The sequence below is a fragment of the Glossina fuscipes genome, unplaced genomic scaffold, assembly GCF_014805625.2.
Source record: "Glossina fuscipes isolate IAEA_lab_2018 unplaced genomic scaffold, Yale_Gfus_2 61418, whole genome shotgun sequence".
NCBI classification, from domain to species: Eukaryota; Metazoa; Arthropoda; class Insecta; order Diptera; family Glossinidae; genus Glossina; species Glossina fuscipes.
In genome coordinates this window covers 216,026-240,590 of record NW_024003633.1, presented here as the reverse complement: position 1 = coordinate 240,590, position 24,565 = coordinate 216,026, and the positions used below count along the sequence as shown (strand labels likewise).

General features: G+C 34.5%; 1 protein-coding gene and 1 long non-coding RNA gene across 5 annotated transcripts; one reads left to right on the top strand and one right to left on the bottom strand.

Annotated features, from left to right (window-relative positions):
- Positions 1-15,762: 15,762 nt before the first annotated feature.
- LOC119643614 lies at positions 15,763-17,069 on the top strand. Its single transcript, XR_005248349.1, has 3 exons — positions 15,763-16,310; positions 16,372-16,497; positions 16,563-17,069. It is a non-coding gene; the product is annotated as an uncharacterized LOC119643614 (long non-coding RNA).
- Positions 17,070-22,448: 5,379 nt separating this feature from the next.
- LOC119643615 (zinc finger protein 664-like) lies at positions 22,449-24,098 on the bottom strand. Of its 4 annotated transcripts, none has more exons than XM_038042994.1 (4): positions 23,833-24,098; positions 23,631-23,769; positions 23,399-23,585; positions 22,449-23,352 (listed from the first exon to the last, which is right to left on the bottom strand). In XM_038042994.1, the coding sequence occupies exons 1-4, from the start codon at positions 24,010-24,012 to the stop codon at positions 22,524-22,526; spliced, it is 1,335 nt and encodes a 444-aa protein (XP_037898922.1). In that variant the 5' UTR covers positions 24,013-24,098; the 3' UTR covers positions 22,449-22,523. The 4 variants fall into 4 exon arrangements, with proteins under 4 accessions (XP_037898922.1, XP_037898920.1, XP_037898921.1 ...); XM_038042995.1 differs by having other exon boundaries at positions 22,884-23,028; positions 23,087-23,352; positions 23,399-23,769; XM_038042992.1 differs by having other exon boundaries at positions 23,399-23,769.
- Between the last annotated feature and the right edge of the window lie 467 nt (positions 24,099-24,565).

Here is a 24,565-nt window from a genome sequence, read left to right as displayed (position 1 = left end):
CAGCGCTTAATTTTTGTCGAGCGAAAAAGACCCAATATTAACGAGACTCATTGTACTTAGTAGAAAGTAAATAGGTTGGCGGGAATATTCTGTCGTATTTTAAATAAACAGGCAATTTTTCGTGTAAATAAAAAAAACATGCGGCTAGTGAGTAATTCGGATTTTCTTTTGTTTTTTTACCTGTTGTAAAATATAAAAGGAGTCTTTTTTACCGTTCATCATTTACTTGTGATATTTAAAGTGAAAAACATGTCAATAGATAAAGTGCATTTACGATACTGCATTTTGTATGAATTCCGAAAAGGAAGCTACGCATTGGTTGCATGTAGAAATTTATGTGCGATATTTGCAAAGGTATTGTAAATGTTCGTACATGTCAAAGATGGCTTAGCAAATTTTGTTCCATGGATCTGAGCCTCCCTGAAAGTCATCGATCTGGACCATCCAAGATCGATGATGATGTTTTGCGATTCATGTTGGAAAATGCACATTTCCACAATACACATTTCTACAATCCACATTTAAAAAGTGGAGAAATTGCAGAAGAGTAAGGCATTCATCATACAACTGTTGGAGATCACATTAAATCTTTTGCGTCTATGTTAAAGCAAAGTGTTTGGGTTCCACATGAATTAACGGAAAAGAATTTGTCTGATCATGTAAGAATGAGTTCATCACATCTGATTGGACACAATGTGGAGCCGTTTTTGGACAAGCTGGTTACTGGAGATGAAAAGTGGATTCTTTAAGACAATATTAAGAGAAACAAATCGTACTAAAAATCAGGAACATCATCAGCAACAGTTTCAAAACCAAATATCCAGGACAGGAAAGGTCTAGTGTACTACGAGTTGCTGTAACAGGGAAAAAGAATTAACGCGGATTTGTACTGTAATCAGCTAGGGAAATTGAATGCAACTGTCAAAGAAAAAAGACCTGCATTAGCTTGTAGAAAAGCAGCAGTGTTCCACCACGATAATGCTCGACCGCATACTGCCATCGCGACTCCACTGAATGCGTTAGGATGGAAAATCCTTAGTCACCCACCGTATTCATCTGACATTGCACCATCTTATTATTACCTCTTCACATCTCCGCAAAGTTATCTAACGGGAGAAAAATTCAAGTCTATTGACAGTGTTTCTAAGACAGTTGCTGACTATTTTAACTCCAAGGACGAGAACTTCTACAAAACAGGAACTCACAGGTTACCTGAAAGATGGCAACAGTTTGTAACAAATAACGGAACATACATAATTGATTAATATTAACCATGTATTTTTATAAATGAATTCAAATATTTTCTTTAATATACGCCAGAACTTTGCCTCCAACCTAATATATACTAAGTACCGTTAGCTAGCATAAGCATCTCTTTTTAAACCATTCCCATATAAACCTTCTTGCAAAAAATAAATCACTTCCTTGATTATCTCAATTTTTCACATATTACAAAGAAGGTAGGGTATTTCATTGGGCAAATGTAGTGGAGGATATTTAATAATAAGCTTTGCTCGAGTATATATATATACATTACCTTCCTAATTATATACCACCTTCCTCCTAATTATCTTCCCACACTATAATACCAGAAAGTAACAATACCATTTAAGTAACAATAAGCAAGGAAATTTCTTTTCCTAAAAGAGAAATGTAAAATCACGGCTGATTATAAACGCTTAATGCGAGTAAAGTAAATAAACAAATTTTATTCATGGCCTTTAGTTTTATTTCTAATGGAATCTATATCTTAAGCTTAGCGATAACGTAAAAAAACAATAGAAGACTTGATCTATGCAACAAATAATTACTAAATTTTCTAAGCTAAAGCTTGAAATCTAGATTTTGCCTAAATTTTTAAGTTTTAATTGTAGTTCAAATTTTCCAAACAGACATATTTCACATCCACGTACTCATCTATGCCATAATGGCAACCTCACGACCAACACCAGATTCTTTGACACCGCCGAATGGCGCATCAGCTGCTGATATTAAAATTTAAAATCCGTTCACACTTACCATACGAAGTTCGAAGAGTTTGGCCACCCGAAACACTTGTTGCAGGTTCTCGCTGGAAAAGTAACCGGCTAGGCCTCGTTGTGTTTGATTTGCTTTCTCCAAGGCTTCTTCTTCTTCAGTTTTGAATTTAATGACGGAGACAATGGGACCACTGTGCATAATAGGCAATGGCGCGCTTCTAGAACGAAAGATAACGTATGAAGAAACTCCACAATCATCAGTTACTTATTAAGGGTGCATTAGGCATGAAAACCATTTTTAACTAAAGAAAGATATCAATCGTAATGCATATTTATACGTACAAACATATGAAAAATGGCAATATTTCTTTGTTGTCAAGACACCCATCAAGGCATCCATTTGCGGAACGGTGGCTTGAAAAATTTTTATTTGTTGTACAAAATATCAATTGGAATTTCGCCATTTGGTAAGTAGTTTACGTTATTAAAAGAATGAAAACTACTTTCAAATTATGTACCTAACTAAAGGACGATTGTTATTCAGCTGGGACGTAGAACTTAGCATTTGAACGTGATATAATTTTTGTTTTAGAAGAGAATAAGTAATAAAAGTAAGTTTGTGAATATACTGTAATGAGGTTAAAAGAGTTAGGAGTGATTTATTGTGTTGGTGATTTCAATTGTGGAAAAATCATCATTGTGGTGGAGATATCAATTTAACGTAGCGTATGTTTATTTTTTGATTGGGAGGATTACCTGTGAATCCTTCCCAGGCAAGACGAGGTGTGTTGACTGTTTTACCTAACCTGCTCGGCTTCAAAGCGCCAAGTCAAGCTGTCTCTTTATGAATGCCAATTAGACTCGGCATGAGACAGTCTCTATGAACCTTAGATTTAGGCGGATTAAACGCCTTGTCATTGTTTGCGAGTAAAACGCAGTGTGAATTGCTATGATAGCAATTGGCTTTCTTTATTTCCGTTGGAGCTATTTATACTTAATTCCACCAGGTGTTGAAGTGCGACATAATTTTTTTCTTTTTGCAAAAGAATTATGCTGAATTTGCATAATTCTGTCGCACTTCAAAGTGGATGTATATAACGACATGCGATCACACTACAATACAAAAAGTGTCGTGATCACGACCTTCTGCGTGATTGAGAGAAAAATGGTATGTAAACAAGAGCGTTTAAAACAAGCAATAAATGTGTATGCGAACGTGCACAGAAATGTCGACATTACTTGTACAACCTGATTGGGTTAGTTGATCTACCTACGTTAATTCTGTTTCAATTTAACTTTCATTTCACGCGTGAGCACTTAAACTTCTATCTGCCCATCAATCTAAATTTTGGATTTCTTCTTAATTAAGTTAATAAATAGCAAATAAGTAGGACCTTTAATTAGCCTTCTATACTTATATAATTTGTATTAACGTTTAGTTCAATATGGAATTATTTTTGACTCCTTTTTGGGTATTGCAAAGGAAAGAAGAAGCAGGATACACCGAATTTTTGATATTGATGACGACGCTGCTTACATTTATAATTTATATAGGAGCTGCATTTCGTTTTTCCTTTATTTGAATTGCTTTTATTTGTATTGGTTTTCGGTTTATTCTTTTCGCGTCACTCGTAGAAATGCACAATGAAACAAAACCTTTAAGAATTAACACCCACACAATCAAATCAGAAAATTTCTTGCCTTCTTTCTTGTTTTCTTTACATTTTTGAAAAGAAACGCGGGAATTTTTATTATTTATACAGAGGAAATTTACGAATGCAAACATGTATGAAACAGTTTCCATGCCGGGAAATTTTTCATGGTAGAGGATTTGTATTTATTGAAAACAGCTCTCTGATTTCGGTGCTTTCTCCATTCTCAGCAAAAGGATTTTCCAAGCCTTTTTGGGACAAAAATATCTAATTTTTCACAATTAACGATGAAAGTTGGTGAATAATACTTTGATATAACATCTAACTACATCGAATTTCAACTAAGTGGGTCTGTAGTGAGCCCGCGCTACGCCTTCATGAAAGGTAACTTTTGCTTATGTGATAAAAAGATATAATTCATAAAAATTGAATCATAGAAGCAATTTGATAGAAACGTTCACCAAAGTATATTTGGATCGCATAAACCTATATTTCGCATCCTACTATTTATAAGTCTATCAAGTCTTTGTGTGCCAGTAAAATTTAATTTGCAGTATCTTCGGGCTAAAATATGTGACCAAGAATAGAGCGGTGTTACGGTAGCAAATGGGTAAGCCTTACATCAAGCTAGATTAAAATTATTAGTAAATATTAATCTTGTCAAATTTATTATCACTATAAGTAAAAGGTCTGTGAAAACACAGGTCTCTTCATAAACAATTGTTACAAAAAGGAGAAAACTTTCTAAGCATTTAAATGCCCGTATCTATATATGCATCACACCTTTTAAAAAATTCGGCTTTGGCCTCTCGCACGTAATCATTTTTAACTTGCTGTTTTTATTTTGCTTTCCTTCAGCATCTATGAAAAAAAGGTAATATTTTTTTTCGTGGTCGAATGTCACGTCTTACTGTCACAATTAATTTATATTATTGATGAAACCAATTGTTTTCACTGTCGTCCTTTCTTTCTGACCATAAGAATCAATTGAGAAAATCAAATAAATGCGGTGACGATCTAAACTTATTCTAAATGAAATGTAATTACATAAGCGTACAACAGTGGAAAATTAATCCATTCCTAGCACAAATATCTTCTCTTCAGTTGTTTTTAAATGTCAAATATTTAACGATTCGATTGTACGCTTTGCAAGACCGCACTCACTTTAAGTCACGCAAACAACGTGTAGCCAATAAACTGAACATCGTCGAAAAATTTATGAAACACGTTTTGCAAATCTGTATAAAGAACAACCGTTATCGCCTATCAGTAAATCCATAAAACAACAATAAAAATGTTTCGATAGAAATAGTAAAAAAAAAAGTCAGCAAAAGGTTTACAAAAAACCCAAGGAGTTATTTTAAAGTTCATAAAAAACTGTTTTTTTTTTTTACTTAAGTGTAAGTAAACTAAGGCTGCTTAAAAAGTTTTTTTTGTTTCCACGTTTATAGAGAAGAGATTTTTTATTTTATTAAAGTAAGTGTGGTTAGCATTGTAATGATTGTTTAAATAAATATTAAGTTTATATTCGTTAGCAAAGATTATAAGAGTTTTATTTTCAAATTCTAAATTCTTATTTCGTCATTTGCAAACGTCTTTAGCTTCAAACAAATCTTTTATTGCACAATTCACCCTTTATTTTCTATTTTTAAAGCAATATTGTTTGCTCTGCTACTAAAGGTCAGAGACAAAATTTGTTTGTTTACATTTTTGCTTGGAATAACCGGAAAAATATAACGAAAATTGTCCTTTTTTTCGGTGCAGAAATTATGTTAAAATTAAAAAAAAAAAATTCTTTTTCATAAACTATTATGAACTATTGAAAAACCTATATAGCGAAGTGTTTAAACTTCTGACAATTTCTAATCCCGCTTTGAATCTATAAGTCCGACAATTAAACATAATCAACAAGAGTCTCAACATCTTTGTGCCTCTCCGCAGGAAACTATGTGCTCCTCAGATGGGTCTGCTTGATAGCATATCAAATTGTAAACAATGAAAAATGCGCTTACCACTCAATATACTTATTAACAAAATTCGAGATATATTTAAAAATGTTAATACACTTAATTTGATATATATTTAAAAAAACTATAGGTGCGTTTTTATATTTTTATTTCGCAATTTTTATCTAATATTTTGTAATAGATTTTGTTTAATTTCTCAATTTTTCAATTAAAACCACTTCTTTTTGAGCTTGCCAAAAGCCGTTGGCTATTTTTTTTCAAAATCGTTTACATGGCTTATAAAAAAAGTATCTATGGAGAACGGGGAGAACACACAGTCGCTTCCAAAAAATATGAATAATGCTGAAAATAAAATCTTTAAAACAAACAATTTAATAAAATACGATAAAAAATGCGTTAAGAACCGAGAACATATATAAGTTGTTGTTGTTATTGCATGCAGATTGTGTGCAGAGAAATGAAAAATAACTGCTTAATGCAGAAAACTATTTTACACTTAAAGAAATCGACATTATTTTGTTTCGTGTCACATACCCTACTACACTTTGAAAAAATAGCGGAATTCACCAGGTTTATCAAAATCCCAACGTCTGGACTGCTTATCCACACAAGAGCTGATTTTGCGAAACCAAACTACTTTGACGAAAGCCATTTTCACTAATTTCCGCAAAACTTTTCTTTCGTAAATTTTGACTACACGTCTAATTTTTATTATTAGCCTTAGTAATAATGCAAATTTTTACTGCTATTCAAAATTCAGTCGTACTTCTTAATTACTAAAAGCTTTACCAAAGTAAAAAAATGGATATTTTTGATTAATATATAAAACTGACAAAATCGAAAAATTTCGTAAAAATAGAAAGTTGTAGTGATTAACAGGCGCCATAAATTCAAAACAACATAAAGCTATTAAAACATTGTTTTATTTTTATGTTTTGTGCTATTGATTGCCATCCCTGTTCTCTCGATTAGCGGGACTAATGATATTTGCAAAGCTTTCATTACTAACATCTGGCTCCTCTTTATGTTCATCCCTCATATCACTTTGTAGCATTTTAGGATTTGGCTGTTAGTAAATCGTTCAGTATTTTCTGATCACGCTCATTATTTCCATTTAAGTCCGTGGTTAACATAAGTATAACTTGTATTAAAGGTATAGTGGAAAGGTTGCTATGATACTTTCCAAAATTGCCATCCTATGTAAATTAAAGCGGTCGCTACGTTCACTTAAAATGACTCTGTTGTGGAAACTTACCTCAATTCATGTATCTTAGCCAACTTTTCATCCTCATTGCCGTCGTTCTCTTCTGTTTCGTTGCTTTGACTTGGCTCTAAAATTACATGACTTGACGTTGGACCTTGTACGTCCATATTAACGCTAGCTAAGCTTCCGCTCACGGAGGACAGGTAGTAGCGCCGGCGTCTCCATATTTATGATTGATTATTGCGCTCCAATCCGGCGTAGTAATCACTGGGTCGTACATTATATCATGACCTCTCAGCAGATTGAGAACGTGATCGTTCTTAGAGCGATCTTTTATAGGCTTTATTTTTTGATTCCTCTTTAATTTCGGCAGGATTTTCTTCATCACTAATTATCTCGTCATCGAGACCTTCTTCTAAACCGAGACTAAATAGAACACTCGTTGTGTTGATACATCTCTGTGAAAATGCACATACAACCTTAATCGAATCACGCATCGATGTCTTTTTTACAAAGACCTGTTGAATGATTGAGTACGAATATGCGTTTATTCTCTAAATCGGCACAATACATGCAAAATTCTTGATAATTGTATACGCTTATTCTCTAAATCGGCACAATACATGTAAAGAAATTTATTCAAACATTCTCAATTGTATGGAATTTGTATTTTCTCAGATGGTTTGAATGGCTTTGGTTTCTAATTCATTGTCTTTTTCTAGAATAGAAAGTTTTTGAATACGAGAATGATATCGCAGACGCTAATCTTTACATTTGAGCTTAAAAGTAGAAATTGACGACTTTAATTGATATCATAGTCATAGGGTTTCTTCGTAAGATGAATCTTTTTTTTTCTTTATGAATAGATTGCTAAAGGGAATAGTCCAATGTTGAAACCTCTTTATAAAACATTTATCAGGAGAAAACATAATATATTTGAACAATAACAACAATATACTACGTTATATAAATGTGTGCGTTTAAATGCTTGTTAATGACTGCGTATACATATGACATGTTGGTGCAAACACCAAAACACACGCATTTCCTTACCATCAGTAATAATCCAACGTATTTCACTTGTTATCGGATCGAGTGCTGTTAGACCGCCTCCTAATGTTGAGAATACCATTAGCGTTTCTTCGTCACTAGCCACATCTGTACAGTCCTGTATATCACTCGACGGCGTTGAGATTACTTTAGCCCCTTATGCCGCTAAATATCTTATGTTAGCCATGACGATAAAGACAAGGGAAAATATTGTACTAAATACTGATCCCCATTATTATCATCATCTTTTTGTCCATCTTTCTCTGCCTTAATGTGTTTTATATTCGCCCATTTCGAGTGACCTGCTAATAAAGGGTATTCTGTCAACACTATTCTTCTTAGTACACTTTTATTATAGCCGGAGCCTTTTGTCACAATTGTGATATTTACAGTGATTCGTTTTAAATAATTTAAGAATATTATAATTATTTAAATCGATAACATTTGCAAGATTGTTATTAAATTCTTATTATTATTATTTCATTATTGTATCAATGTCTTTCTTTTCCTTATAAATTTAAGATTAAATATTGATTACATTTTCTTTTGTTGCTGGCTTTTTTTTTTTTTTAAATAATGCATTGTTTTAAATATGAAATATCTCTGTGTCTCCATTTCGTACATTATTTAAATACATGTGAAGAAAATTTTTTTAATTTTTATTTTCAAATAAATGAATTAATAAATGGTATTATTTTCTTTTTGTTTTTTTAAATATTGATTAATGTACGTGTGAAGTAAAAAAAAATTTTTTTTTTTACAAATAATTTGCATATTTGATATTTAATAAGAATCAACAGCTGACTAAGTTTAATATTTTTTATTGAATGTTTTATGAAAATATGTTCTATGTAAATAACAGATTTTTTATAAAGCAGACAAGTTTCTCGTGTTATTAGAAATACATCATAGTGAGTGGTCTCTGCTTAATTTTGTGGCTAAAACTTTGTAATTGTTTTACACTGTTTTTTTAGTTTTTGTTTTGATCATATTTGAAGGGCTTATCACTGCTGTAAAATTTCTTTCAATTCTCCCATCCAGACCTGATGCACAGTCACATGTCATAACACTTTTTTATCATAGTTTCTGTAACTTCTGCGATTAACTGACGAAACCAGAGATCTTTCTCTGATGGGATGCTGGTGATTGCATTGTGTGTGAAGATAGCCAATTCAGCTTTTTTGACGGTTATTGCTTATTTAAAGTCAAATGTACGGAAATTATTACGTTATTAACATATTTGAGTTTCGTCAATTGTGAAGTTTATTGGTTCAATAAGATCCATTTCTAACAAGAAAAAGTCTTCATATAATTCGTAAAAGATGTTTTTTTTTACAGGAGATTCTCTAGGTTCCACTGGTTATATTGTTCTCCCCACCACCGGAAAGCAGGGAAATGAAAGCTTTTGTAACTTTAATTAAAATTCGAAATTCTTTTCGCAGACTTGTTTTTTTGGTCTTGACTTATAATTACTTATTTAACAAGATATTATAAATAAATGCACTTAGAAGCATTTACTATTATGAAAGCAAGATTTATCTCTCATGTTATTAACACCCGAAAATATATTGTACGACCAAAAAAGTATATTGTACGACCCGAAAGTATATTGTACGACCCGAAAGTATATTGTACGAAAAGCAATTTAATTGTGAAAATTGATTTTTATATTTATATAAGCATGTAGGCATACTAGAGAAAAAAATCAAATAAGATTTAATAAAGTATAAGCTAACGGTAAGAGGAGCGCTGCTTTCGATATACCAAATAAGGCCATAAAAATTTTCCATAATCCATAGTAGAAGCCCAATTGTACAAGCACATGGATACCTAGTAAATGAAATAAATATCGCAGTTGTTTGATTAATGTTACTCACATTTTATCTTTACGTCTGGCAACTGGCAGTGTCACAAGGAGAGCTTTCGTTAATCTTTGTAAAACCATGTTTCATAATAAGATTTCGTCTTCTTCTCTATTCAGCAAATCAACAGCAGATGATTTGCTTTGTTGAAAAAAGATGGTTTATCTTCAATTTATAAACACAACTATTGGTTGCGTCTCGGTTTATTTTCGATTTATAAGTTCAGAAGCAAATGGTAGATATCCACTCGGTTCATTATCAATTTATAAAGATTCGCTCGGTAACTCTGCATGAAATAAGACGCTTTCTTGCAGAAAATTCTTGAAAAACAAATTTTTGTTCAACAAAAAAAAGAAAAAAATTCTCCTTTTTTTTTTTTGTTTCTGAAAACTCTTGAAGTAGTGAAAATATATATAGTGAAGTTGCGGCATTTAAACAAAATCAACAAAGGCTTCGACGTCCTTGTGCTTCTCCGCAAATTGCGCAGCACCACCTGCTGTCTTCAACCTCATCCTGACAAGACTCACTTCGTCAACTCACCCGTACATTGGACATCAAGTAGCGGCGATTCCTGTCAAATTCTTAAAACTGCTTTAACTTACAAGGCTTTGTGCTTCTCTGTTTCTGTCGGTTCCACCAAAAACGGCTGATTTCCATATCCCTTCTTTTCTCGGTAAGTCAGTTGATCCTTTTCTCTTGCCTTTAATCTAGCACGAAACCTAAAAGTCGCCCGCCCCTCAAGGGGGTGAGGCTCTCAAACATGTTATCAAACGATGATGATTTCGAAAATTTTGTTCGAATCACGCATAGCAAGGGTTCATTTAAAAGAAGAATCACAGCCCAGAACGAAGGTCTCAAAAAGATCATCTCTGATAAGAACAATTCATCTGTAAAAGACTTGACTGAGGATGTCAATAACACCTCCTTAAAGTCCCCGATCGCTCCCTCTAGGAATAAGCCTCCCAATAAAGACAGCTCTGTGAACAGTAACAATAATAGTAGTCCCATAAAAGGAAAGAGCTCTGACCCAACTAGTCCAAATCGTTATAGTGACGACACGACCGGTGAGTGCTACGTATTCATTGAAGTATGCAACAATAACCCAGAGAAACCTTTTCGCCTTAACTCAGATTTATTTTTTTTCGAACACATCAAAGATCTCAAATTGGATGGTTTGATTAATATCAAAACCATCACAATGGCAAAGCCAAACTTGGTTTTGCCACTGCGGTTGATGCCAACAACTTTATAATAAACAATGATTTTGGTCCAAAGTCTTGCAAGGCCTACATCCCTAGAATTTTCACAGAAAAATTTGGGATCGTAAAAAACATTCCACCTTCAATTAAGGAAGAGGACTTTCTCAACTCAGCTACCTCTGATATTGAAATCATTTCTTTTACAAGAATCCTCAGAAGAGACCCTGCAGACAGAGAAATGTTCATCCCAACAAGCAGCCTAAAAATTGGTTTCAAGGGTAAACTAATTCCCAAGAGTATAAAATTCAACTATTGCAATATTCCAGTTGACTACTTCATTCCTTCCGTCAGGCTCTGCTATAATTGCGGCCGATTTGGTCACATCGCCAAATTCTGCAAAAGTAAGGAAAACAGATGCCTGAACTGTGGCAAGTCACCGGCCTGTCCTACGGACTCATGCCTCTCAATCAAATGTCTAGGTTGCGGGTCGCTGGACCACAACGTAACATTTCGAGAGTGTCCAAAAAGAAAGAAAGAGGAAAATTTAAAAAAAATTTTAACCATTCAGAACTTATCTTTTAGAGAATACAAAGAGAAATTCTCTAACAACCCATACAATTTACTTGAAAACTATGACGTAAACTTCCCAGCAATGAAGGACAGCAATGCTCCTACCAATATCAGAGACCCTACTATTGATACAAATAATATTTTAATTAACAAAAACTTCAATGCAGTTTTAAAAAATAAAACAAGTATTCCCAAGTCCTTGCATAGAATGTCTCTCAAGACGCCCTCGACTTACAGTAACAAGTCGCAGGAGCCAAAAAAACCTACCCCGTCCCCTGAAATGTATACTTTCATCAATTACCATAAATCCACTGAAATGGAGATAATTCTGGAAAAGATTTTCAAGATTCTCTCCATCTCTTCTCAAGAAGATATGCTTAAAACCATCCAAACAGAAATAAGTTCCCTTAAATCAAAAATTGATCTTTTAAAACAAGGTACATCTGGGTCGGCCCTATCATGTTCTAACATTTCTCATGACGTCCTTCCTACAGTATAACATACAAAGCTTCAGGCGTAATGCCCATTCTCTTGATTTTTTCATAAATTCCAACCGAACTGATTTCGCCATCTTGAGTGAAATCTTTCTGTCCGATGAAAAAATTTCCGATCTCAAAATCTCAAATTACAACTCCGCTTATAAATGTAGAAGTGACGGCTATGGAGGTGTTGCCATCCTTGCCAGAAAAGGCATATCCTTCAAACAAATCCCATTTAAATCGACTGCTGACATAGTCATTATCAAAACCTCTTGTCTAAAACCTAATATCGTCATTGCTGCTTCCCATCCCAGCCCAACATCCCCATTCAATCTTTCCGGGATGACTTTAATCGTCTCTGTGATATGCTCAATAGTTTCCACAATGTCATAATTGCAGGAGATTTCAATGCAAGACACCCTTGCTTTGGTGACTCCGTGTCAAACAATAAAGGCAAAGCCTTGCAAGAAATCATTAAAGCTAGTAACTTCTATTGTCTGAATGATAATTCACCAACCTATTTTCACTCTATGACCAACAATTGTGGTAGCGTGTTGGATCTTACTTTCACTAACGCAACCCATCTCACATTCAAACGGGAGGTTAAAAAAGAAATTTTCCTGGGAAACAGCCACCACCTTCCTATTCTCTTTAATGCCACCTCTATTACCTCGTACAAGATAAATGACTTTATCTCGAGGAAAAAACTCCTAAATAATCTTATTCACGTATGTCTTGAGCCACAGGTCGAATCTATCCAGTGCTCATTTCAACAAGAAATAATTAACGCCAAATCCGACATCCAAATCTCGAATTCCTACTCACCAAAACCTTGGTGGAACGAGCTGCTCACTTCACAATTCCGTAAATTACAGGCTGCTAAACAAAAATTTTCCAAATACCCCAATATTTCTAATTTTGAAGATTTCAAGTTATCACAAAAAGAATGGAAGAAATCGATTAGAAAAGCCAAAAGATGCCATCGAGCCCTCGTTATCGAAGAGCTATGCTCAAATAGCAATACAAAGCCATTCTGGAAATTTTTAAATGGTCATCGCACCACAAAAAAGAAATACAAGCACCCCATTTGGGATGATCTCAACAACAAATCCTACCTTGAATGGCTGAAAGCTCAAGTTCCCTCGACATGTGGTCTCCAAACCTCCTTACTTAACTCTCGGATGGAAAACATCCCTCCATTCTCCCTTGATGAACTCATGCACGTCCTTAAGTCGAAAAAGAAGTCCACAGCAGCAGGCCATGACGGAATCAAATATGAAATGACAAAGGTCCTTCCCATGCCAAGCCTTCTAACCCTGCTATCTGCTATAAATGAGCGCTGGATGACCAACTCGTTTCCCACCGTTTGGCGTACAATTAAAATAGTGCCCATTCCTAAACCCGGAAAAGATCTTGAAATATTCACCAACTTCAGACCCATATCCCTCTTGCCTGTTCTTTTAAAAATTACCAACCAAATGATTAAAGAAAGACTAACAAAATTCCTAAATCACTCACACCTTCTCCCGTCAAGGTCCTTTGCTTACCAAAAAAATATCTCCACCGGTATGTGCCTTAATGAAGTCCTTTTCACAATTGCAAATGAAAAAGCAAATGGGAACCAGATAGTCATGCTTTGCTTAGACATTAATAAAGCTTACGACTGTGTAAACTTAGCGAAACTGGACCAAATTCTATCTGATTTTAGAATCCCGACACAAAATAGGCATTGGGTTCTCAACTTTCTTTCCTCGAGAACTCTCGTATTAGATTCACATACAGTCGAAGTTTGTGGAGGCTTACCTCAAGGTAGCTGTCTCAGCCCAGTTCTCTCCAATTTATACACAGCCGGTTTACATCAATTACAGGACAATTCTACCCATTTATTTCAATATGCTGACGATTTCCTCATCATCTCTGCTGGAAAATCATTAATGGAAGCAGTCCGTAACCTCGACACTAAAGCCAATCTTTTTCACAAACTTTGTGCAGACTTAAATCTAACTTTCAACCCGGAAAAATCAAAAGTCGTTCGCTTTGCTAAGGGTCCCAAAAAAATTTCTTACATTACAATCAATGGTATAAAAATCAGTCCGTCTTCCTCTTTTAAATTTTTGGGCAGAATAATCAACTCAAGTTTAACCACGCATGAGCATTACAAGGATAGCCTCGAAAATTGCAACACAGGCTCAAATGTCATCAAACTTCTGACCAACATTCACACCGGACTCCCACCTAGGAAAGCATTAAACGTTTACAAATCTATTGTTAGATCCAAAATTGAATATCCCTACTCTACATCGTGTAACGCTCCTGCGTATACATTAAAAAAAATACAAACCCTTCAACACTCAATCCTAAGACGTTGTAGCGGTTTGTCCCCCTCAACACCAACATCAATTTTACGTTCCATCTCTTATGAACTCCCCGTTGCTAAGAGAATTTATCTTGTAACTGCAAAAGAGCTTCTCAAGGTAAAAATCTTCAAACCTGCCTTCTTTGACGAGGTCGCTTCCAGACACAATCATGTCATCAGTAGTTACTCTAACTGCTTCAAAAAATTCAGTAACATCTTCAATAAAGTTAACTCAATACCCTCCTGGAATAATATTATTCATGATAAATGCGTAGTTGAATTAAACTTACTTAATTCAATCACAAACTCAAAAAAAAATCGATCAGGGTCTTGTCTTCGAATCGCTTGTCTGCAAAAACTTAACCACTTCGTCGAAAATAACTTCAAAATATACGCAACGGATGGATCTATCAATTCGGACATCTCTAGTTTTTCAATTATTGAATACCCAAACTTACTTATAGGAAAATTTAAAGTTCTACAAGAACTATCATCCACTTTCATTGAACTTCTGGCCATCAGACAAGCAATCATCCACGCATCTGAAATTAAGCTGAAAAAATTTGTAGTTTTCTCTGACAGCAAATCTGCTCTAATTTTAATCAAGAACAAAGACCCATTCAATAAGTATGTCTTCGATATCTACAACCTTTTAAAAGACGCAAGTATTGAAATGCCACATCATCTGGATCCCAGGTCACTGCGGTTTTAGTATCAATGAAAAAGCTGACTTCCATGCTCGTCAAGCTAGGTTCGATGGTACAGTTTTGTCCATAAACTACCCCCCCAGCGAAGCTTTTCTGCTAGTCAAAAAACTCATCATAAAAGAATGGAAAGATGAGTATCATGTTTTAGCTAGAGAAAAAAGTGACCGGCTGTTCTACAAAATTTACCCTTTTTTGACACCCACGCTTCTACCTAAAGGAAAATTCACAACATGGGAATTTAAAGTTCTTCACCGTCTTATGAGTAATCACACCTACGACAAGGTCTATTTTAAAATGATCAAAGTCTCCTCCTCTGACATCTGTGAGGATTGCAATATTACTGAGTCTGCCGAGCACCTTATTTTTGAGTGCAGGAGGTTTGACATCCTTAGACAATCTTTCAGTATATTTAACCTGTATAACAATCTATATGAAATTTTTCGTGCTGGTAACTTTAGGCATTTGAAGCAACTGACTGCCTTTATCAAATCAGCTGAGTTTTCATTCTAATTTTACATTTAGTATTTCTATTACAATCACGAATCGCCTACACTTTTTCTTTTATCGGCATTATTATCCGGATCTTGGCAGTACAGTAACAAGGACGGTGATTTATGGATTGACAGCGGAACAGAGCCTCTAATTGCGAACACTCTGCCACATCAGTCTACCTATGCTTAAATTTTTTCATCAATCGCTCTCAACTTCGTTTCTGGATTATGGATCTAACATTAACTTAACTGGTCTTTTTTTGTTTTTTTTTTGGTATGTTGAACAAGGAGATGGACTAAGTTCAACATACTTAACTGGTCCAATCCATCTCTAAACAAACAAAAAAAAAAAAAAAAAAATTATCAATTTATAAACAAACAAATTGGTCGTGCAATACCATGATCAGCTGTTTTCCCAAGAAAAAATATTAAATTATTTAGGAAAAGATGTAAAAATTTTTTTTTGAATAAACGCAATTATTAAAATCAAGTAAAAAAGCTGTAATTTGAAGAACGTTTTCGGATTAAAATTATAAGATTGCATTTGTGGTTAGAAGACGGAAAAATTGAAACGATATTAATAGGAAAAAGAAACTAGTGAAAATTGCCCAAAAACTCGAAAAGAAAAATGTTTCGGAGTCGGAGTTGGTTTAGTGGCGCTTGGAAGAAACCAAAAACCGTTTATCGTTGGAACATCTAAAATATTTATCTAGTATTTTAGAAAGAAATACAGCGGTATCCGAGTGTAATAGGGGTTTACTGGTAGAAGAGAAGTATAGCAGTTCGGTTTTCCAGTAAGCAGCGCTTAATCACTCACTCTTTATAATTATGTATTAATTATTTTCCTTTTTCTAGCTTTTTCCTAGAGAAAAATATGTTATCAAACTTTTTGCATATAATGCGTCAAAAAAGTGGAAGTTCCAGTTTTGTATATGTTCAATTATTACAAACTTTAAAATATACGTAATGACACTTCATTATGTGGGTTGATGCTAACTTAGTGAAACATTATAATAATTATTAATAGCTTCTTTTTTTATTCTTAGATTATTTGTTAAGTAACAATCACGTAAACTCAATAATCGTGCATAAATTTGACTTTTCTAATGAAGATGTTATGGGTTATTATATTGCATATTTTATTTGTAGCGATGATACAAGAACCGTCCGTAACATTTAGTTACATTTATTTAATAGAAATATGTATTTTGCGCATAGTATGCAAATATTTTCAAACATATACGCAACGATCTGAATGTCAAGAATGGCAATATTAAATTACGAGAAAAATGATTAAAGTTAAATAATAATCAAATTACCTTTGGTTGCCATTTATTTTCATTTTGCCATATAAGTCCATTAAGAAACGATTAACCCGTGTTCGCCCCAGCAGTCGATATATTTTATTTAAGTTCTCTTTAGCACTAATATGAGTTATCGAAAGTCGAAATCTTCACAAAACAATAGCAATATATCGGTGGCTACTTATATATGTAGCATAATCGAGCTGAGTTGCCATTGCTCATCAGGCGAAAGGTTCGCGCAACTTCATCAACAAGTCCCAGAACGGGTAAAGCTGTACTTGTGTTGTTGGATCACGGTTCCACGAAACACTGATCCATCGCTGAGTAAAAAATTTCGTATGCATGGTCGAATGCTTCGTTTACTCCTATTTTCGGGAACACCGGCTTGATATATTGACTATTTGTTTATGGGGTCTTTCGCAATCTTTTCACCCATCATCTCCTCGTAAATGTTGTCCTCCTTCTACGTCATGTCTCGCAAGCAGTGACGGCGATTTAATTGTTCCCGGATGCAGCGTTCTACTCCGAAAGCCGTGAACAACCGCAGGTATCTTATCTCGCGATATATGAGTTGGAGTCCGCGGAGATTTTTAAATACCTTTCCATCGAGCCCGAATGGTGTGTAGTCTTCTTCAGGCTCTTTCACGATTTCGCAACTCATTGTGTTTATTCAGCCGTAATCATCGTCTGTTTTAAATGCACTCTTGGATTTGAAGATCTGCAGGTTCCTTAGGCGGTTACACAACTACACGATCTCGACGGGCGATCTGGTTTTCTTTCGTTTCGATATGGAGATATTTAGGAAATATCCCTCGAGAAGGTCTTGGCTTACCCTGCAATTCCGTTATGGAGCTCCGATTAAATATATTTACGAAATCTGTTATCACATTAAAGATTTCGCATGTCTTCTTTGCAACTTTGGCGTCGTTTTTAAATACACCTTCTTTAATTCCCGCTTGCAGGATGGTTAGCATGGAGTCGTTGAAGAATTGAACTAAATCTGGAACATACCGCGGTGCTACGATCGTTAAAACGGTACCTCGTTAGGCCCACAATTTACTGGTGGGGTCAAGTAGCTTGTAGAATTTTGTACGTATTGTCCAGTCGTTTGTATCTTTCTTTTTTTCTATTTTATCCCTTAAACTCCGCAGGAGGAGGATAATCATACATTAATACGATTCCAGCGGGTCATTTGTTTACAGCTTCAGCATATGCGGTATTATGGTCAAAAATTTAATTTGTTTAGCCAGGTTCATATCGTCTGCTAGTACTTTTGCCAATGAATTCGGATGTGTGATGGGCTTCACACTTAAGATCATATTAAACGCCGTCGTCAGGCTTCCAACGGCGAAGACGAGCATCGTTTTGTAAGCAAAAGTTGTTTTCTTCCCCTCGTCGGCGCAATGACCTCCAATTAGTGTATCGGCCTCCGCGAATACACTGCCTGATTATTGGTGACTTTGTCGAAACACATTTGCACTATTTTGTTTTCTGGCGTCAAACTCCTAACGACTTCCCGAAGTTCTTTTACGTCCGGCACCACGCTGTCAGGTTGGGGTTCGACCTTTTGGTCGTCGTAAATTTCAAGGCACCGTTGCAATACTTCTTTTTCGGCATTAACCTTCTCCAACTGTTTGATGAGCCTCTCATGGGCCCACGTTGACGGGCCGCTGTTGTAAAACTCGTCGATGAATATACCTGGGGTTACCTTATTTATATTTGTTAGATCTAACTTACGTACTGGCGTCTTAAATGGTTCCTCTATCACTTGTGCTGTCTCTTGAACCTTCGTCGTTTCTTCTGTCTCCACTACGTTGGCTCCTGCTTGGATTACCCGATTTTGTGGATTGTAAACTTCCTTTCTTCGCGAACCCTTGTGATGGGCTAAAATTCAGTTGAAGTTTGTGGAGGTCTACCTCAAGGTAGCCGTCTCAGTCCACTACTTTTTAATCTATATACAGCCGGTTTACATCGATTGGATTACCCATTTATTTCAATATGCTGATGATTTCTTAATTATTTCTGTTGGAAAATCGTTAGTAGAAGCAGTTTATAACCTTAATATCAAATCGAATTGTTTCTACAAAGAATGGGCGGATTTAAATTTATTTTTCAATCCTGAAAAATCAAGTCATTCGTTTTGCTAAGGGCTGTAAAAAAATTTTCTACATCACACTTAACGGCTCAAAAATCAAACAATCTTCCTTTATCAAATTTCTAGGTAGAATAACCAACTCAAGTTTGACCCTTAATGACCACTACCGAGAAATTCTTGAAATTTGCTACACAGGCTCATATGTTATCAAACTTTTAACCAATTTAAAAAATGGACTCCCACCAAAGAAAGCTTTAAATGTCTATAAATCTACTGTCAGTCGACAACTGAATATTCATACTCCACATCGTGCAATTCCCCTGTACATAATTAAAAAAATATAAACCTTCCAACACTCAATTCTAAGACGCTGTACTGGTCTGTCGCCCTCGACACCAATATCAATCTTACGTTTCATTTCGTATGAACTTCCTGTAGCAAAAAGAATATTCCTTTTAACTGCAAAAGAAATTCTCAAAGTAAAAATTTTTAAAAACCTGCTTTTTTCGATAAAGTTGTCTCCAAACATAATGATGTCTTCAGTAGTTACTCAAGCTGTTACAAAAAATTCAGTAATATTTTGAATAAAGATAAAACAATAACGTCTTGGAATCGTATTACTCCTAAAAAGTTCGTTCTGGAATTAAACATACATAAATAATTCCAAAATATATGCAACGGATCGATCAGTAAATTCGGACATTTCTAGCTTCTCAGTTATAGAGTATCCAAATTTACTTTTAGGAACATTCAAAGTTCTGCAAGAGTTATCATCCACCTTCATTGAACTTCTGGCCATCAGACAGCCAATCCTCTTTGCAATTGAGAACAAATTTAGAAAATTTGCATGTTTTTCTGACAGCAAATCTGCTCTGATCCGAAACAAGAATAAGGATCCTTACAACATGTACGTTTTTGAAATTTACAATTTATTTGATATCAACGAAAGAGCAGATTTCGTTTGATGGCACGGTTTTATCCATTAACTATCCTTTTAACCAGGTTCTCCTGCTAATCCAAAAAGTTATTTTAAAAGAATGGAAAGACGAGTACCATGTTTTAGCTAGAGAAAAGAGTAACCATCTTTTTTACAAAATTTACTCTTTTTTTTCACACACAAACATGAATTACATGAGTAATCACACTTATGACAAGGTATGCTTCAAATGATTTAAGTCTCTTCCACTAATAATTGCGAAGAATGTAACATTATTGAGTCTACCGAACATCTAATTTTTAAGTGCAGAAGGTTTAACATCCTTAGACTATCTTTCAGTATATTTAGCCTATACAACAATTTATTTGAAATTTTTAGTGCTTTATGCATCTTAAGCAGCTAACTGCCTTTATAATATCAACTGGTTTCTCTTTTTAATTTTCTATACTCATAATTTCACCTATATTTTTTTCTTCTTCGGCATTCTTAGCCGGAATTTCGACGGGTTTGTGAATTAAAAGCATATGCGCCATCTTAGCAAAAATATTGTTCTAACAAATAAATTAATTAATTTAAATTATATTAAAAACCTATTAAAATTATATTTAAAAACAAATATAATAAAAAAAATAATCTTGAAACTAAATACTCTAATCGTAATAATACAGATAATAAATGTTTCCGATTAGAAATAAAAATAAATACTTCTATTACATACAACCTGGGTCTTGTAAACCAAAATTAAATTATAAATTTTTAAAACATTAAGAAAAGGAAATGTCTTTATCATTAATCTCCAAAATTAATTTATTAGTTAAACTACTTGAAATTGTTCGAGATATATTTATCGCTTACTGTACACCGCAATAGTCAGAGAGTAATTTAGTAAGAATGTGGATAAATTACTAAGAAACTAAGTGATAAATCATTTACTACTCCTGGCGCAGTAGATTTGACTTTATCAAATGCTGTTAAAAGTTGTAATATGTTTATTCCATGAATGGAGAACAGTAAGTAACAGTCATTTACGTTTGGTCAATTTGTAGCTGTGTTTGCTCAGAAAATGACGTTTGATGGCTTTCACCTCAGCAGCATCTACATTTAAATCTTCAGCATCTTTGAACACAAATTGATGTAATTTGCGCAACAGCTGCCTTTCATTTGAATCTGCGAAAGTTAGCACGTCCTGAAATTTCTAGTTATGTATTTCAATTTATTCCTTTGTATACAAATGGTCCTCCAATTAACACCTTCCTTGTCGCGTAATACGCCTCGTAAGCTGGATTGCGCAGAGAAAGACGAAATTTGATTTCGTTACAATTAAAGCAAGACTCACAACTTACAGTGGACTCGCGTATTACCTTGTATTGTGTTTTAGTATTTGATGTTATATGTGGCAATTCTGGAATTTAGTGTCTGAGTACACACTCTGTTATAATCGTAAAATTCTGAAGATGCGTCCGCCTTACGCATTCAAGTGCTAACAGCTACGCAAATAAATGGTGCATTCACTACACTTTGCATTATGAATTGCTTAATTCTTTTTTATCTATGCCTTAAAAATAATTATATATTAGCCAATAAATTGCGAGTCTTGACATCACTATAAAAAAGTCTAAATTACACCTGTGAAAATTTCACACCAGTTCGATGATTTGGTGACTATTTACAGTATTTATTTAAAACAATGAAAGAATATAATTGATGGTTTTTGTTAAAAAAAAATTACTCTGATCTGGACATATACGCCATTTTACATTGGCTTAATTCATGTCTACCCATATCCAAAAAAATAAAAAATATAAATAGCCCTTAAACTCTCCATAGGCCTGATAAGTTATACTTACTTTTTTTTCTGTCGAAAACATGATTTTAAATGGGATCATACGAATCCAACGACGATGGTCACAACAGAATAGAAATAAAAATCTTGAGAAGTATTTATAATCGAAAAGTGAAGCTACCATTCTAAAAATATAAATAAGCAATATATTTACTCTTTTGCCTCAAATTTCGAGTCTGAGAAACTTTTTGTCCAAATTTTCGCCCCCTTTATTCGACAAAATTGTATGATCCATAACTCGGATCGCCGCCTCATCCTTCTTCAAACCCGGAGCGCTGCGACTACTATCTATCTATTTACGAATCTCAAAAGGAAAACTTAGGGAAAAATAAATAATTATTTAAATCAGATAACACACTCATTGTGAAAACTGGAAGATATATTGGAGGCGTTGGAAGTTGGAGACGTTAGAGAAACTTTGTAGGACTCGTGCCACTTTTGAAGAATTCTGTGTTAATGAATAAAGTCCAACCCTGTAAAACATGTTTCATCATAGAGTCTCTGTAATTAATAAACGTATTACAAGAACTACTCCGCCATCAGTTTAACTTTCATTCGGATCATCTGCCATCCTCCCTGAGCACTGCGATAAATGCCCTAAAACAAGAAAAAAAGTTGGTATTTATTCCGACGATTTTAGGTACGCCTTATCTGATGCAAATATACAAATATACAAAACAAGAAATTCTTAGTCTAATAAAAACTGGAAACGAAACGCCCGTTTATTAAGATTTGATATAATAAATAACAATTTTAATTCATTAACGCCTTTTATCAGAAATCGGAAGGTATTGTCGTTGGTTCTTATGCTTATTTTCCTTACTAAGTTTATGGCTTTTGAACAGTGTGATGTAATAGATGATATTTGAGTCCGGACGCATATTTGAATGTTTTCTCACATTCGGTGCATTCATAAGGTCCCAAACCAGAATGAACACGCTTATGTACATCTAAATTATCCTTATGTTTGAATGACCTGTTACACTCCGAACAATTATATGATCTTCCTCTAGGTTTTTCAAAGAAGTGATCACGCATGTGTGCTTGCAATTGATCCTTGTGTTTAAACGATTTCGCACATTCTGAACAAATGTGAGGTCTTTCATTGTTATGACTGACCTGATGATATTTTAAGTTGTTTAAAGTGCCGAAGATTTCTTGACAAAAATGACATTTAAACAACTTGCCGGAGGAATGAATTCGCATATGCGCCAAAAATTTATCTTCATGATCATATGATTTGCCACATTCAGAACAAGTGCGCGGTTTTTCATCACAGTGAATTTTCAGATGAGATTGCAAGCTTGATGATCTTTTGAATGCTTTATCGCAGCTATGACATTTAAAGGGTCTTTCAAGTGAATGAAGAAGGACATGATCCATTAACCTACTTTTGTGTTTAAACGACTTGCCACAATCTGAACAATTGTACTGCTTTTCATGATTATGTGTTGCGAGATGGCACTGTAAACTGTGGAAAGTCCTAAAGACTTTGTCGCAAGACTGGCATCTATACAATTTGTCACTTTTGTCCATTTTATCCCACATGTCACGACGCACAGACAGCGGGTTCTGCAGCCATTTCAAATCCTCCTTATTTTCAGTTTCTAAGTGACTAATTGCGTTACAGGCACTAATTGAATTGACTTCACTGCAACTGATTTGTTTACAATGCTTGGATAAAATGGTATTTATGCACTTACCTTAGTGTATATTCCGCTACTTCCATGTCATTATTGAAATTCAAGAGAGGATTTCCTATTATTTCTAATTCTGTACTTGTTGCCGGTGCACTTTTGAACATTTCAATCTTCGTTGTAATTGGTACTTCCGTTGACGCCGACAAAGGCGAATCGATTTTTTCAGATTCTTTTTTAATTTGTACTCCTTCTAAGAAAGATACCTTAGAACTTGTTTCTTGGGAATATTTTATACCTCTAGTGTTATTCAGGGACACCATAAGTTCCGCCTGACTTTCCCTGGCTTTCGATATAAATGCATAGATATTTCTTAGCAAAACCGCGCAACCTTTGCAAACACTTTGTGGCAAGCAGTCGTCAACAATAGACATATGCTAAAATAAAGGATAACTTTTTGCCGACGGTATGAATGAATATCATTAAATTTGGCGGCTTACATCCATTTGCAACAAATCTTTTAACAATTCACCGTAAGTCTTTCGTTGAGTATCGCTGTCATCAATCACATGCTGCAAGCATTGATAATTTGTTACGGCTTTTGTGCATGTGCGACAGCTTGTGTCTATTGTCTTTGCAGTACAGGAACCACATGGCGTAATAGTTGGGCACGAGTCCATTTAAATAAATTTTATATATCGATTTGGCTTTCTATATCCAACGAACACGGCTTTTTTTTAATAACGTTATAAAAATGAGAATCTTCTTCTTTTTAGTCAAGCTCAAAGGAGTTAACAGCATATTGCGCTACGAAAAAACCGGAACACAAGGGTAAATCATGTAAGCAGGCAACTGCCGTCCTTATGATCGTCTTGTTTTGTTGTTTATGTATACTGATGATTCTCGTCAAGACGTTAATTATGTGCAATTGTCGCCAACTTTCCAATTTTAGAAAGAGACGCGTAAAAAATAAGACGATTTTACGTAAAATTACGTAAAATTTAGGTAAGGCTACAAAGTGGCAAACGAATTTCAATGTTTTTTGGGGAAACCATATAGTGATCATAAACGATTTACAAGAAATTTACATATTATTGCTGCGAATAAGTAAGAAGTCCTTCTAAATGTAAGTAATACGTGCTTTCAATCTGAAGACTATATACGCATTTATAATGCATTTTTCACCAATTAATAGCATGAAATGAAAAGAGTTAACGAAAATTCCATACGAGC